We start from the raw sequence: 14,467 nt of genomic DNA, 5'->3' as shown, positions 1-14,467 counted from the left end.
GACGACGATGACGATGATGATGATGATGATGATGATGATGATAATGATGATGATGATGATGATGATGATAATGATGATGATGATGATGATGATGATGATGATGATGATGATGATGATGATGATGATGATGATGATGATGATGATGATGATGATGATGACGACGACGACGACGACGGTAATGATGCTGATGATGAAGACGACGAGGACGTTGACGACGACTACAAGGACAATGACGACAATGACGGTCGCGCGTTGTCGACACCGTGGTTCTTTGAGTTTCTTCCGTCGCGCGCTGCGCGTTCACGCGGACGTCTGACGCGGGTCGATTGATCACGCGCGAGCCGTGTGAATCAGTATTACGACGACGAGGTGTTCACGCGCGTTGCGCACGCTGGATTGTATCAATCAGTACGCATCTCGCCGGGAAGAAGAAGGCCGTCGCGGAAGGGCGGAGAGGCGGATATGTGCGCGCCGCTATCGCTGCTGCTGCTACTGTTGCTGCTGCTGCCGTTATAGTAACCGTTACTGCTGTTGCAAAAAGTAAAAGAATAAAAAAAGAATAGCAAGAGAGAGAGAGAGAGAGAGAGAGAGAGTCGTTGTTGGATTACACGAGTAATCGTAACTGGACGAGCCTTGCGTCCGAGGAAGGAAGGAAGGAAGGAAGGAAGGAAAGAAAGACGTTCAGGACGTAGAAACCGCTCGAGAGATTGGAAGAGAAAGAGAGAGAGAGAGAGAGAAGCGAAGAGTCACGCCGAGAGTGTCGCGAGTCGATGCCGACGATTCCGCCGTCGTCGGGAACAGCCGGTCCAAAAGAAACAAGCGACGTGTACGAGATTCATCGAACTTCTCTTCTTAATCCTCCTTTATCGAAATATTCTTCTTCTCGTTCCTCTTCTTCTGCTACTTCTTCTACTTCGTCTTCTTCTTCGCGACGGTAGAATTCTCGAGCGCTGCGCCATCGGCCCGTTTAACCAGAAAATAAAAATAACAATAACTGGACACACACACACACACATACACATACACATATTGCGAAAACGATATTTACTGCGTTCGATCCACCAGACCGCGTCGCAAAGCAACGTTCTGGCATACGGAGCAACCCGACGCCGACGTCGGGACAGGCACACATTGACCGCAAGGTCCTCGCACACACTTCTCGTGGGCGGCCGCGGTGTGCACCTCGCAAATCGCGTATCCGCGACTGTTTCTTCCAGTTTCTCCTCGTCCTCTTCGGATCTCGCAGTCGGAGCCCCGCTCGATTTTAGAGTAAAATCTCCACCGCGACGCGGATCGTGTCACAACAGAAGGAAAGAGAGAGAGAGAGAGAGAGAGAGAGAGAGAGAGAGAGAGACAGAGAAAGAGAGAAAAATCTCGTGTCTCGCGTTATAACGTAAAATAAAAAACCTTTAGACGATATATCGTCCGCCGTTCGACGCGATCGAGCGGTGGGACGCGTTTTCATTGAGAGAGGGAGTGAAAAAGAGAGAGAGAGATAGATAGAGAGATAATCAGGAGGATAATCATATCGCCGTAGGAATGCGGATGCGACACATGGGTGTGCCTTGGAGAACCGTCATCCAACCACCAAATGATCATATCTCCAATCGATAACTCTAGCTGTTTTTTTCTCCTCGTGGAAGTCGAGAGTGCGCGCGCGAGCTATATCCAGCCGTGGCGCATACACACATACACACACACACACACACACACACATACACGAATAAACAATGACGATCTCTCGTCTTGACAATTTTCTCTTGTTTCCATACTAACTGGGAGTCCCCTTTCCCCTCTTCGTGTACGCCGACACCCCATCTCCTTCGTTTCTCTTCCACAGCACATCCCCCGCGGATGGGGTGCGTAGACGCGCGTCAGAAATTGCGTCGCGAGCCAAACCGAGCGGAGAAACCGGACGAGCGAGAAAGAGAGAGAGAGAGAGAGAGAGAGAGAGAGAGAGAGAGAGGGGAAGGTCGTCCTCGATCGTCGTCGATGATCTCGATGATCATCGTGACGATCTCAATCTCTTATCTCGTTCTCGACGCCGTTCAGCGTCGGCTGAATCTCGACGAGTCTTTCGGGAGCGCTCGATCGAGCCCGATCGATTCGAGGACGACGATGTCGTCCGGAAGGAGAGAACGACGGGGGATTGTTTTCGTCGCTAGGCCGTCACGAAACGGCGCACAAATCGATGGCGAGACGAGAGCGAAATCGAAAAGGAAAAAGCGAGAGAGGAGATTGAAATATCGAAACGAGAACGACAGACACCAATAAGAAATCAGAAGGAAAACGAGATGAAGAGAGAGAACGGAGAGACACAGACAGAGAGAGGGAAAGAGAGAGAGAGAGAGAGAGAGAGAGAGAGAGAGGGAGAGAAAGAGACGCGGATGATACTCGCCGATCGTTCACGATCGGTTCGCGTATCTCGGAACGGTGTAATCGCGTATATCATAATTGTACGGCAGACGGTGGAAAAAACGGAAGATCATAGCGTACGCGCGTAATTAACGATAACGGGATATACATATATACATATGCATATACAGATATACATATATATATATACATATACATACTATATTTAACTATTGCAAAAAGTGTTGTTACATCGCTACTTGTATCGTATTTTGTACAAAGTATCTTTACCTTCGATTGTTTCCCTTTCGCTAAGGTACCTTTAGCGAAGAAAAAAAAAAAGAAAAGAACAAGCAAAACGGCGGAGGAAGAGCGACGAATTCTTTCCGGATCACACAGTCGATCACTCATCTCGTCACGCCCGGAAACAATCATCACCATCATCACCATCACCTACGCGATCTTGTACTTAATTGTTATTGCTCGCGCTTGTCCTTGTGTGTGTTTCTCGCTCCTCATATGTTTTTCAGCGACAGTGATTAGCAACGAGACAAGCTCGAGAGATCGGAGGGGGGAGAGGGGGAGAGAGAGAGAGAGAGAGAGAGAGAAAGAGAGAGAGAGAGGGATCACCGAGGAAGGAGAACACCGCGTAGGGAGATAACGATTTCGATGAGCGATTCTTCGTAGACACAGGGTTGCGCGTTTTTAACCCTTTCACCCTCACCGCGCGGCGATCATCGCGCCCCACGACACAGCTTTAACCGTTCCTTTTGCGGGGGCGGTGAGAGAATTTTAACGGGAACGTTAACGGTGTTGGTTTAGGTGCTTCGTTAAAGTTTAGAGTTTGTTAACTGTTAATGAGAGAGAGAGAGAGAGAGAGAGAGAGAGAGAGAGAGAGAGAGAGAGAGAGAGAGAGACAGGCGTGAGTGTGAAAGGATTAGCCGCGGATGTTGACGGAGAAACGATAGGGGGATGTCGCCAAAGAGGGATGACGCTCTGTGACACGGATAACAAGAACCCTACGTATACGTCATCACATGGACCAAAACGAAATCTCTCGCGCCTAAAGAGGTCGAGGTTTATTACCCAAGTGAGAAGTAGAGAGATGAGGTGACATTGAGAGAGCAAGAGAGACAGAGAGAGAGAGAGAGAGAAAGAGGAGAGAGAGAATCGGGTAGAGCCCGTTTCCGTTTATCGCATATCCAGCTCGCGACTTCTCGTCATTTGCCGTCATCCGTCAGAGTTCTTCACACACGTGTAAATACCGAAACTAATGAGTGAAAGAGTCGCTGGGGGGGGGAGGGGAGGGGGAGGCAATGGCGTCGATCGAGATCGCGCAAAATTACGTGCGATCTGTGTGCGTAAATAGCAATCACGGTAGCAACATCTCCCTAGCGCGATGCGTCTCTCGCCGGGCCTCGGCGAATCGGCATGAAATCGGTCGCAGAGTGAAAACGCGAGTCCACGACGGAGCGGTGGCAGCCTCGAGAGAGAGGCTGCTTTCTTCTTTTCTTTCCGGCGTACGCGAGTCCGTCCGGCCGGGGTTGCACTCGCGGCTTTCTCGAAATCGGGTGAAATCGAGGTGAGATCTCCAGGGGTGCAGCAGAGCGTCGGAGCGTCGGACGAGCTTCTTCGCTTCTCCTTTCTCCTTTCCTTCGTATCGATAAACGGACACGCTCACAGGCTCGACCGCTCTCCGTCGCGCGCGGCGCGACACGACACCGTCGCCGCGAGTGATCGCGTCGACGTCCTTGAGGGATGATGATGACGACGATCGCACTGATTCATCGTACCCGCCTCTGTCGCGACAGCGCCGACAGACGACTTCGTCGTCGTGTCGAGCACACACGGACACGGGTTATATTTTTCAATTAGGATTCTCTTGTACATATATATACACAGCGCGTTTGTACGCGACGAGAAAGGGGTATCGTCGATACGCTCATCTGCGTAAGCTGGCACGACTGGACGGGCCGAGTGTTAATCGAGCTGAAAAAGGGTCCTTTGGACGCAATCGCGTTCCTTCTTTCCTCAGGAGCACACACGCACGCCTTCTCCGCGCGCGCGCTTCGCCCGTGCTAGGCGATCGACTTTTCACTCGCTGCCCTCGCGACTCCTCTCCACCCCCCTCCTCCTCTTTTTTTCGCCCCCGCGTTCTTTGCTTTCCAATTCGCGCACTTTACACAGTATTATACCACACACCGAACTCATATCTGACTTGTGACCTTGATTCAGGCAATGTGAAAAAAAGACTGATACTGAAGTTTCTGTCGTGAAGTTTAATGCCTCGAGTATTATTAACGAGTACCAAAAAATTAGCGAGTGTGTGTCTCTCTCATATGTCGCGATCGTTATGTGTCTTCTCGATTGTTTCCTGCATTGCTCGATCTGTAGCCGTATATATACATATATATATATATATATATATATGTATATATATATATATATACACACACACACACACATACATATATATGTATATATGAAGACGTATACACACGATAGTTCTTTCGCAAACAAGAAAGTGTATAAACATTTGTTACTGGCTTAATTGATTATAGTGGTAAAACGAGAATCATGTGGGAGCACCGACGAGCGATGTCGAGCAGTTTGAGTTCTTGCTTTGCGAAGATGAAAGGAATCAAGTGACAGCAAAAGGGAAAAATGGAAAGAGACAGACAGAGAGTGAGAGAGAGAGAGAGAGAGAGAGAGAGAGAGAGGGAGAGGGAGAGTGAGAGAAAAACTTTACTGTCAATGCGGCGCGCATAATGCTAATATCACGGTACAAAGTCGAGCAAAGAGAAGTAAACATTTTTACTTATCATCATTAGACGTTTAGAAACCGATCTAAGAGAGACACTAAGACGCTCCTATAGACTTTTGCGAACGAATTCAAGTATATCTGTCGCGTTGACGTTCGAACGGGTCATCCGCGATCCTCGCGTCCCCTCGCGCGCGCCACGATCAAGTGTTAAGCGATTCGATAATTCGATCGATCGGCGACAAGAACAATAATAGCGACGCGACGCAACGCGGTCCAGCGCGTGTAGGATTTTGCGATGAGATCGCCCTTGAGAGCTTCTGATCCGTCATCGCGTCGCGATCGTCGGACACTCGGAGTCAGAAGAGAAAAGGGACGCACGCGTTCACTTCCTCCTCTCTTGCACCACCTGCCCTAAACTACCCTTGGGCATCCCTAAGTCGTCAGGCTCTCTCCGATATTTCGCTTCGCAGTCATGTGTCAGGTTCAAACTTGCCGTTCGTCGTTCCTTTCTCCGGTCGAGTCGCGTTTCCGCCGACTCCCCTCCTGAAACCTTCCCTCAAATCCGCTTGTTCCATCCAGACGCCGATTGTGCCCGATGTATAAACGATAGATGACAATGTCACAGATAGATGACAAAATTAACGTTCAATCGCGTTCAATTCTGCAGTGAGAATCTCCTGTACGTGTAACTTTACATCGCTATTGCCATCGTCGCGGCAATATTAAAATGGCTTGTGAATCGTTAAGGGGGTAAATTACATGCGGAAGGTGTCGTCAAGGTCTTCAAGGATATTTTTATGAATTTTTCTAACAGAAACGGTGGGATCAATGGACTAGAAATTTTCACAGTGTGTATTCATTAATGTTCAAAGTATAAAACAAGTTCTATTGAATCACACAAGAACCGATCCAATTTGTAATTATAGATAAAAGAACGCAGGCTACCCGTTTGCGAGCTTTAAGTTTGCTGTCGGCATAATTCCGGGCTTCTCACTACCCTGAAACCAAAAGAGGAAGATTTTTAAAATACACGGTTGCCATTATAACCCGTACCAACATGAAGGCAACATGAAGCCAAGTTTGGAAAAATAATGACTGTACAAAAAACAGTATCGAAAATGAAACTTTTTTCGACCTGTAATCATGTTTAAAACAAAAATGAAAAAATGAATTTGAAAAACGAATAAAATAAAATATAACTGTTTGAGGTTAGGGGCGGAAAACTACATGTCCACTACTGTATATTGCGCAAAAATTTCAAGTTATTTGGTTCAGCAGTTTTTGCGCAATCGTGTCGAGCAGTTTAAGAAAATGGTGTTTCCAGATAAACGCGTTCAAAGTTTTATGCTTACTTCCCATATAGATAGCAACAAATTTACTTTACGCTTCGAACATTAACGTATGCACTGTGAAAATTTCAAGTCCATGAATCCTACCGTTTCTGTTGAAAAAAATTCGTAAAAATAGCCTTGAAACGGCCTGCTCCGCATGTAATTCCTTCCCCCCTTAATCTCCCACCGGCGGTGTATTTTTTACGAGCTTCCCTCATTTTCGATGTCTCTTCTCCCTCTCGAGTGAGAGAGAAAGAGAGAGAGGAAAGTGCGCTCCTCTCTTCCTCTCTCTGTCTCGCTGCCAACGATAGCACGATTGCACGAGGCACGAGGCCAATGTGAGCCGAGCGTGACGGATCACGAGCCTTAATCGGGTCGATCGACAGAACTACGCGGTCGGATATTCGTTAGGCGCTCGGGGTCGTTTATATCCCGAGGCTCTCATTCTTCTGTATATCTCACTGTACATTCTCATCGTTACCGCCGTAGTCTCTGAATGGACGATCAGTGTAGCTATTTTGATATCGTGGCAACTGTAATCGCCGTAAAAGACAACGGGAACGAAGTCGACTGGCGAGCGAGCGAGCGAGCGAGCGAGCGAGCGAGCGAGCGGGTTCAGCGAGTTCCCGCGCTCCCGAATGCTGAAAAAGGAACGCAAGTGCGCCCTTCCCTTTTGAATCCTCCTTTTCGAACCATTTCTTTCGATCTTCGTAGAACTTACCTTAGGCGTGAGGCACTGGTTGATTTCACCCTTAGACATCGAATAGAGTAAACAGCCACAACCACCACCCTCCGCAACAGCCCCCGGGGCCGACGCGCGTCGATGATCATGTCCCGACCCACGTGCGGAGACGAGCGTGTCCGCTCGCGAGAACCTCCTCTCGTCGTCGAGAGTCGCCTCCGCAGCTGCTCAGCTGCGACGGCTCTCACTCTCAGCCCCGAGCGGGCCTTCTCCAGCGGTCTTAAATTCTCTCTCTCGTGCTCGGTCGAGGAAACAAACGCCCCAGTGGAGCGTTCCGCGACGGACGATCTGATGGCCGAGGCTTGTAAATAATATCGAATTATCGACGCGCGAATAAATATGGCCGCCGAGAGATGAGGTGAACGCGACGCGAGGGGGGTGTGTCAGGCGGTTGGTCGATCGAAAGATCTCGGTCGACTGGAATAATCGGCGCCAATCGATAATCAAAATTAATCAATCGCCGTGTATGTAGTCGCGAGTAATGTTATCGGCCGGTGAAGTTGTCCATTAATCAGCGCGTTGATCAGTCGGGTCGGAGGTGCGAGATCGATTGAGACGCGCGATCACGATGTACTCGACTCGTTAATTCTCACCGGCTTTTGGCTCGACGAAGATCTTTCAGTCGATCCACACCCGACACTCGCAGGGTTCGCTTCGAACGTGTGGTCGTGCTCGAAGCGGACGTTCCGAAACTCAGAGACTCAGACATTCGATCCAAGGGAGTGTCTCTCGACACTCTCAGACGTTGAGAGCCTCCAAGTCCATCTGAGCGAGGACTTGGAGGCCCTCTCGAGCGCGGTTTTCGCTGTTGGACGCGCGCTCCAACGTGCGGTCGGCGACGCTCTGTCCTGGGACCGCGGACTTTTGTTTCGTAGGAAGGCTCCACTGACCGAGATGGAGAGCGCTAAGACTAAGAAGTGACTGACAGAGAGGGTGGTACAGGGGATTACGAACCTCTCCGGACGGAGTCTGTTAGTTAGTCGCCAATTATTGTCATTCTTTCTCTCGTGTCGACATTAAGAACGTATGAAGAGCAGGAGGAGTAGCGCAAATCGAGTATATATACGTACGAAGTTTTAATATAAACGAAAAGGGAAAAAAAAAAAGAAAACCAGATATCGCATCGTCTCTTAAGCATGCCAAGAGAAGAAAAAAACGCCAGCTACGTTCTCGTCATTCAGTAATCTTGCGCTTTGTTTTTTCTATGAATCGGTGCATAACGGATCTCTTACTCCTTGTTAGGTCAAGTGAAATAAGAAACAGAACAAAGGCCGCTATATATATATATATATAAATATATATATAAAAAACAAAAAGAAGAATTAAAAGAGCCCAAAAAAGAACACACACACACACAATGTTATTATAAACGATTAATTAATAAAAAACGAATCTTGTTTGTTGTTACTTCTGGTATACCTCGTATTATGAACTTCTCTCGCCGACGTAGCGGCGATCTTCCTCGCGTGATTCTTGAATCTCTGCGCTCACGATAATAATGTCCGCTGTGAACAGCGTTGCGAGTGAGTAGCTTCCGTCATTCGAATGATCCGAAGCGCGATGAGAGGCGGCTCGGTTGTCCTGATTCGGGTGCGAACGATGAACTGGCAGGAATATCTCGTGTATTTCAGTCGCCATCTTTCCCGTCATCCCTTCACCGTTGCGTCGTGCACTCTAGTATCATCCCTCTGGGCGATCTTTCGCCCGGAGGGATGATGTTGATGCGATGATCAAGGACAGTTCCACTTTCCAACTCCCCCCCCCCCCTTCATAGATGAATTTGTTAAAGCCAGGAAAAAAGCGACTTGAACTGAGACGTAAACGTGACGGCATCATGGGGACGGGATTTCTCCTTTCGATAAACAATTAACAATAAACAAACCGAAAAACTGTGTTTGAGATAAAGAAAAAAAAAAAGGAAAATTGAACCGCCGCTGAAAATCTCGGGACACTTTGTATAATTTTTATCTCAAACTATATATATCTTTTTTACAGGTACAATTATTTTACAAGGTGCTCGGAACTTTCGAGCGGTAATGAATATGTTATGACATATCTGAAAAGTTAGTTGCTCGCGTTGAATTTTATCGTCGCTGAGTGCGAGCGATGACATCTTCCTGTCTCGTTTTGTCGCTCGTCAGGACAACTCCGTCAGGAACATCGAGCTACTTTAAATCGACTCGACATGTTTGAATGGGACATGTTTGCGATGTCTTCTCGCACCCTGACCAGCTAGAAATGATTCGTCGGAACGAAACATCGTTAATACCCAAAGAATGTCGATTCGATCTCCGAACGGAAAGCCTTAAATATGAAATTACATATAAAATATATGTAGCACCCAAAATATTGTAAAAAATATAGAGAGCTCCCTAACCTAGGAAGCTCTTCGTTGTTTGAGAATTACGAAATTTCGACGTGAATTTCGAATCGACGTCGCTCGGTTGAATCATTTCTAGCTGGTCGTAAGCCTGGGTCGACGGGATAATAATCGATGGCGGCGGAAACCAGAATGCTCAATCTTTATTTCGTGTGGGTATCATATAATGGTACGAGTATTACAATCGATTGATAATTGTCGATAGGTGTCGGTGTATTTAAACGGGCTAAAGGGCATAATCGCTCGCCGACCAAACGACAGTGATGATCTCCTCTCCGGTGGCGGAGAGATAATCTACGTGTCTTCCTCCCAGACGGTTTCCGTGAGTATGGCGATGTTGTCCAGGCCGCGCATCGGCGCGTACTCGAGCGTCCACATGACGTTCGTAAAGACCACTGGCGATAGAATTGCATAAGAGTTGTTAATAAATCGCGGAAACGGGCGTTATCGAGCGCGATCGGTATTCGAGGAAACACGCATCGACGAGAGAGAGAGAGAGAGAGAGAGAGAGAGAGAAAGAGAGAATTGTAACTTGGAAATCTTGCGAGAATCGGCTAACAGTCGATCATTTTGTCATTATATAGGCATGTGAACCCGAAGTTTATATAAAAACACTTTACTCGAGATCCGATCCTGTTTCTTTTTCCGAGGTATGTGAAGTTCAAATCACTCGATCGATGTGCGTCGGATGAAACTGTTGTCAGAGGCGGAGTATCACAGTCACGCGGCTCCCGATGGAATACGATTGATTCGGAAACTCCTGAATTTCTCTCGCGGCACAGCGACTGACAATATTATATTAGCCGACAATACAATGAAGTTTCATCGACGATAATTTTAGATTAAGGATCGAGGATTATAATACGAATCTTCCTTTCCGAAATGACCACGACAATTGGATGACTAATATAACAAGAGAGTTTTTCATTGGAAATCCGATTTCATTGGCCCGATCCTCTTCACCCGCCGTAGCTTTGGTCCATACGAAAGTACGAAGCACTTTTCAACAAGTCACGGCGAAATAGATTAGTAAGCGCTTCTCTTCTCAAAGATGAGATGCGCCAATCTCGTCATGCTTTCCTTACGAATTATAGTCTATGATTATATATAAACAAGAATTCTTGTACATCAAGTTCTTTCAGATATTCAATCAGTTGGGGGAGCTGGTCGATAAGAAGCGCAACACGGGATAGTTATTATCCTCCCGCAACAATTAATTAATTAATTAACTGCATCAACTGTATTATAGCCACTTCTCCTTACTGATTATGATTCGTAATTTAGCAGAAAGATTTATCGCGTGAATTGTCACTGATCAAGTCCAGTCCTTGTCACATTTTACTGAAGATCCCACCCCGATATTCTCATTCGAAAAATCGTCTTCTCTCTCTCCCTCTCTCCCCCTCCCCCCGCTCTCTCTCTCTCTCTCTCTCTCTCTCTCTCTCTCTCTCTCTCTCTCTTCCTTCCTCTCTGTCTAGATGAGAGCCCACTCGCCGCGTTTAATTTCGCCTTGATACAAGTCGACACACTTACGCATTTCGCCTTGATGCAAGTCGGCGATCAGCTCCGGGCACGAGCTATTGCAGGGGTTGATGGGGGTGAGTCGCAGCTGAGTAGCGCCGCGAAGCTGAGCGAGCGCGATCAGGCCGGAGTCGAGCTCGACCTTCTTGTAGCTCGGGCTGTTGTAGTCCGAAGACATGAGCACCCAGTTGAAATGCGCCGGCGAGACCGTGCTGGAGAGGAAGTACGGTCGTTGATAGAACTTCCTGAGCACCTTCACGGCGTTGATGTCGCAGTTCTGCCAGTGGACGAACCACTTAGCCACCTCGGGCGCGTGCACGCGTCTCAGGAACGCGGCGAGGTCGGACGAGCCGGTTCGCAAGTTCGACGTGAGCGCGCACGGTACCGTCTCCATCAGCCGCTCGTTCTCCAGGTAAAGCTGTTGGAAAGTAGTCTCATCTAATTATCTTTCCCTCAACTGCCTTGATCCGACTCATAATACGCTGATTAAGAATTTCGTCGATGAAATTAAATTATTCATAATTACATACACGACGATTGATTAATCTTGACTACTGGCTTTGCCGATTATTTTAGTCAACTGAGATTTCTCTCTCAGTCAGTCTTCCTTCTGTCAGTCGATACTCAACTTTGGTTGGTTCGCCCTGAGATTGAGTTACTCAACTCGATTCGCGTTGTCGCGACTGATCTTTTTTTTTATAGTGCATTTTCGGCTTGCTCGAGAAAACGGGGAACCTGAGGCAGTTCAGGCCAGCTCAGGTGGGTGCTACCTACGTGGGTGATATTGTCGAACCAGAAGTAGTCGGTGTTCATGACCGCCCATGAGTCCATCGCGTCGGTGATGATAGCCGGTGCGTCGCGGCTCAAATAGTTCTCGACCAGATTACGATAGCGCACGTCCGACAGACGATCGATCGTCTCCAGTGCCTCGCAAGTCTGCAAAAAGGGTTGTTCGCCAATTATCTAGACACGAATCTTGGATGCGACCGATACTGGATCAGGCACTCGTTGCTGTAACCTTAGGTACAGCAGAGATATCAGGCTGACTCTCGGGTATTTCCTGGAGCTGCGAATTCGATTTGGAACTTCGGTTCTTCGAATCTTTGAAGCTACCTCGAGACATTGCATTCAAATAATGAAGTTTCAAAGTGTCGAAGGACACAGAAGGATACAGAACTTTTACAACTGAAGAAGTGGAACAAAATTTCGGGTTCCCTTCCTGTGCCCTTCAACCGAGACGCGATTTTTCTTCGTGAATATTTCCCCGCAGAATGCGAAAATCTCACGAGTGTTTACAGGAAAGGCCTTTCGAATCGACCTGATCGTTCTAAGTTTCCCCCGTGACATTATTGCTCCTTGCAAGCTCCTGTCCCGAGAACAAAACGCACCACGCAGTCCTCCTCAGTGATGGTGTAGTCGTTGTAGAAGGGATTGTTGATCATGCAATTCTCGTAATAGAGCGGCTGCCAGTTCCAAATCGGCAATACTTTGATCAACAATAGACGACTGATGGCGGTGAAATGGGTGCCGACGAAGTCGAGCTGCGCCGCCAGGCACACCAGTGTGCCCAAGACTATCAGCACCAGGGTGCCGCGAAAGACCAGCTGCAGCCATGAGCGGCGCATCGCCGCCACCAGCGGCTGACAAATGATGTCCATCTCCTCCTCGGTGAAGCCGGCCTGCTGGCAATACCTAGAAAAACAATTCGCATTTACGGTGCATCGTTGATGATAAAAAAAGAAAAAAGAAATAAGAGGAAGAAGAAACAAAACCACACACCGTGCTCACTGAGAAAGTAATCTCTCTCTCTCTCTCTCTCTCTCTCTCTCTATAAAATAGAAGAATCTACTTTTTGGAGAGGAGAAAATAAGGTACATAGGTACGATAAATTGAGACCAATCATAATACTGTAATAGATACACCGAAATTAAATTATTATTTAATTTCACGCTAGTGAAGCGGCTAGCGGAAGCTTCTGAACATATCCTAAAGACGTCGTAAAAAACGCCTAAGAGAACGTCTGAAGAAGCGGAAGGTCTCTTCTTAGAAGTTCCCGCTGCCTGTGACTTAGGTAGCATGGAAATCAGAGACGCCATTTGTTGCGATTTCATAAATGACCTCATGCATATCGCGGAGTGGAGTAGCGTTACTTGTAAAAGGAGTTCAGCTCGTCGTCGATCAGCCTCAGCTTCTCGGAGTGCGACATCTCGTACTGCTCCTTCGTGTAGGCCTTGCGCGGTTGCTTAACGCACTTGCTGCTCGACATCGTTGTCGTGTTTTTGACGACCCGTCACGGAATACTCGTTAAGGAAGGAGGAATGCTCAGAGCTCACGCGTCTCAGAGCGTTCGCGATCGCAAAAATTTCAGGAGCTGAAACGCAGCGAGCTCGTCGCTATCGAACCGAAACTGTACATGCGCGGTCCTGCACCCTGCCCTACGCGATATATTGATCGGCACCGTCGCACAGACGCGGGAAAACCGAGATTGGTTCTCGAAATTATTTAATCGAGTCTCTAATTCACTTCTCCTCTCGTGCGTCGGCGAGGTGTGTTTTACGCGCGAGGAAACCCTTTCCGAAAGGACGATTCTGTGAATGTCACGACGGAAAAAACGCGGTCCGGTTAGAGAAATATTTAACGGATGAATCCACACTGAAATTGAGCACTGTCTGGCTGAAAAAATATGATAGAATACGTATTTTAATTCAGAAGAAAATATCTTCGAGATGCTTTGCCTCCCTTCTTTCGGGTAAGCTTCAAAAGAATATGGAATGTGGAATGGAAAACGACGAGAGAAGTGCACAGCACGTCATTTCAGTGTAAAAAATTAATACGATATAGTGTGATGTTTACATCGTTGTTGCAGGCGAGGAAGTGATACCTCTCTCCTCTCTTATCGCTATTTTGAAACAGCAAAAGATAAAACATCTTTTTAATCAACATTCCAACTCAGTGAAGCAATGTTCACCGCATGATATTTTCAGTCTGTAAGTGGGTTCTATTGTTCAGCAGCGAGACTTATTAACCAGAATTGATACATTATCGTATCTCGGTGTACATATATATTATATCGCAACTCGCACAGTATCAATTACTTGACAATACTAATGACAATCGTCGACAAAAGTCGAGCCGTTGGCTTGTTCATTCTCTTTAAGTTATTTCATGTCGACACGTACGATTACTTTTTGTACGTTATTGATATTTCTTATTTTTTAATTTTCAGCGACACGATGACTTTTCTGAGAAATTGATTATTCTTGAAAAAAATTTATTTTCAGTGCAAAAATATTTTAGTATAAATAAATACATTACTAGTACCCACCGAGAAAGAGAGAGAAAGAGAATAAGTATTTTTTTTATTTTTTAGATAT

General features: G+C 47.1%; 2 protein-coding genes across 2 annotated transcripts; one reads left to right on the top strand and one right to left on the bottom strand.

Annotated features, from left to right (window-relative positions):
* Positions 1-9,695: 9,695 nt before the first annotated feature.
* Positions 9,696-13,519, bottom strand: LOC105189743 (uncharacterized). Its single transcript, XM_011152045.3, has 5 exons — positions 13,244-13,519; positions 12,482-12,785; positions 11,868-12,029; positions 11,106-11,511; positions 9,696-9,967 (listed from the first exon to the last, which is right to left on the bottom strand). The coding sequence occupies exons 1-5, from the start codon at positions 13,357-13,359 to the stop codon at positions 9,867-9,869; spliced, it is 1,089 nt and encodes a 362-aa protein (XP_011150347.1). The 5' UTR covers positions 13,360-13,519; the 3' UTR covers positions 9,696-9,866.
* Positions 13,412-14,420, top strand: LOC112590041 (uncharacterized). Its single transcript, XM_025305566.1, has 4 exons — positions 13,412-13,428; positions 13,640-13,842; positions 13,960-14,080; positions 14,320-14,420. Exons 1-4 carry the CDS (start codon positions 13,412-13,414, stop codon positions 14,345-14,347), a joined length of 369 nt encoding a protein of 122 aa, XP_025161351.1. The 3' UTR covers positions 14,348-14,420.
* The last annotated feature ends 47 nt before the right edge of the window (positions 14,421-14,467 follow it).

This window comes from Harpegnathos saltator, unplaced genomic scaffold (genome assembly GCF_003227715.2).
Source record: "Harpegnathos saltator strain DR-91 unplaced genomic scaffold, Hsal_v8.6 scaffold7, whole genome shotgun sequence".
NCBI lineage: Eukaryota > Metazoa > Arthropoda > Insecta > Hymenoptera > Formicidae > Harpegnathos > Harpegnathos saltator.
Note: the sequence above shows the minus strand (reverse complement) of the source record. Positions and strands in the feature narration are given on the sequence as shown.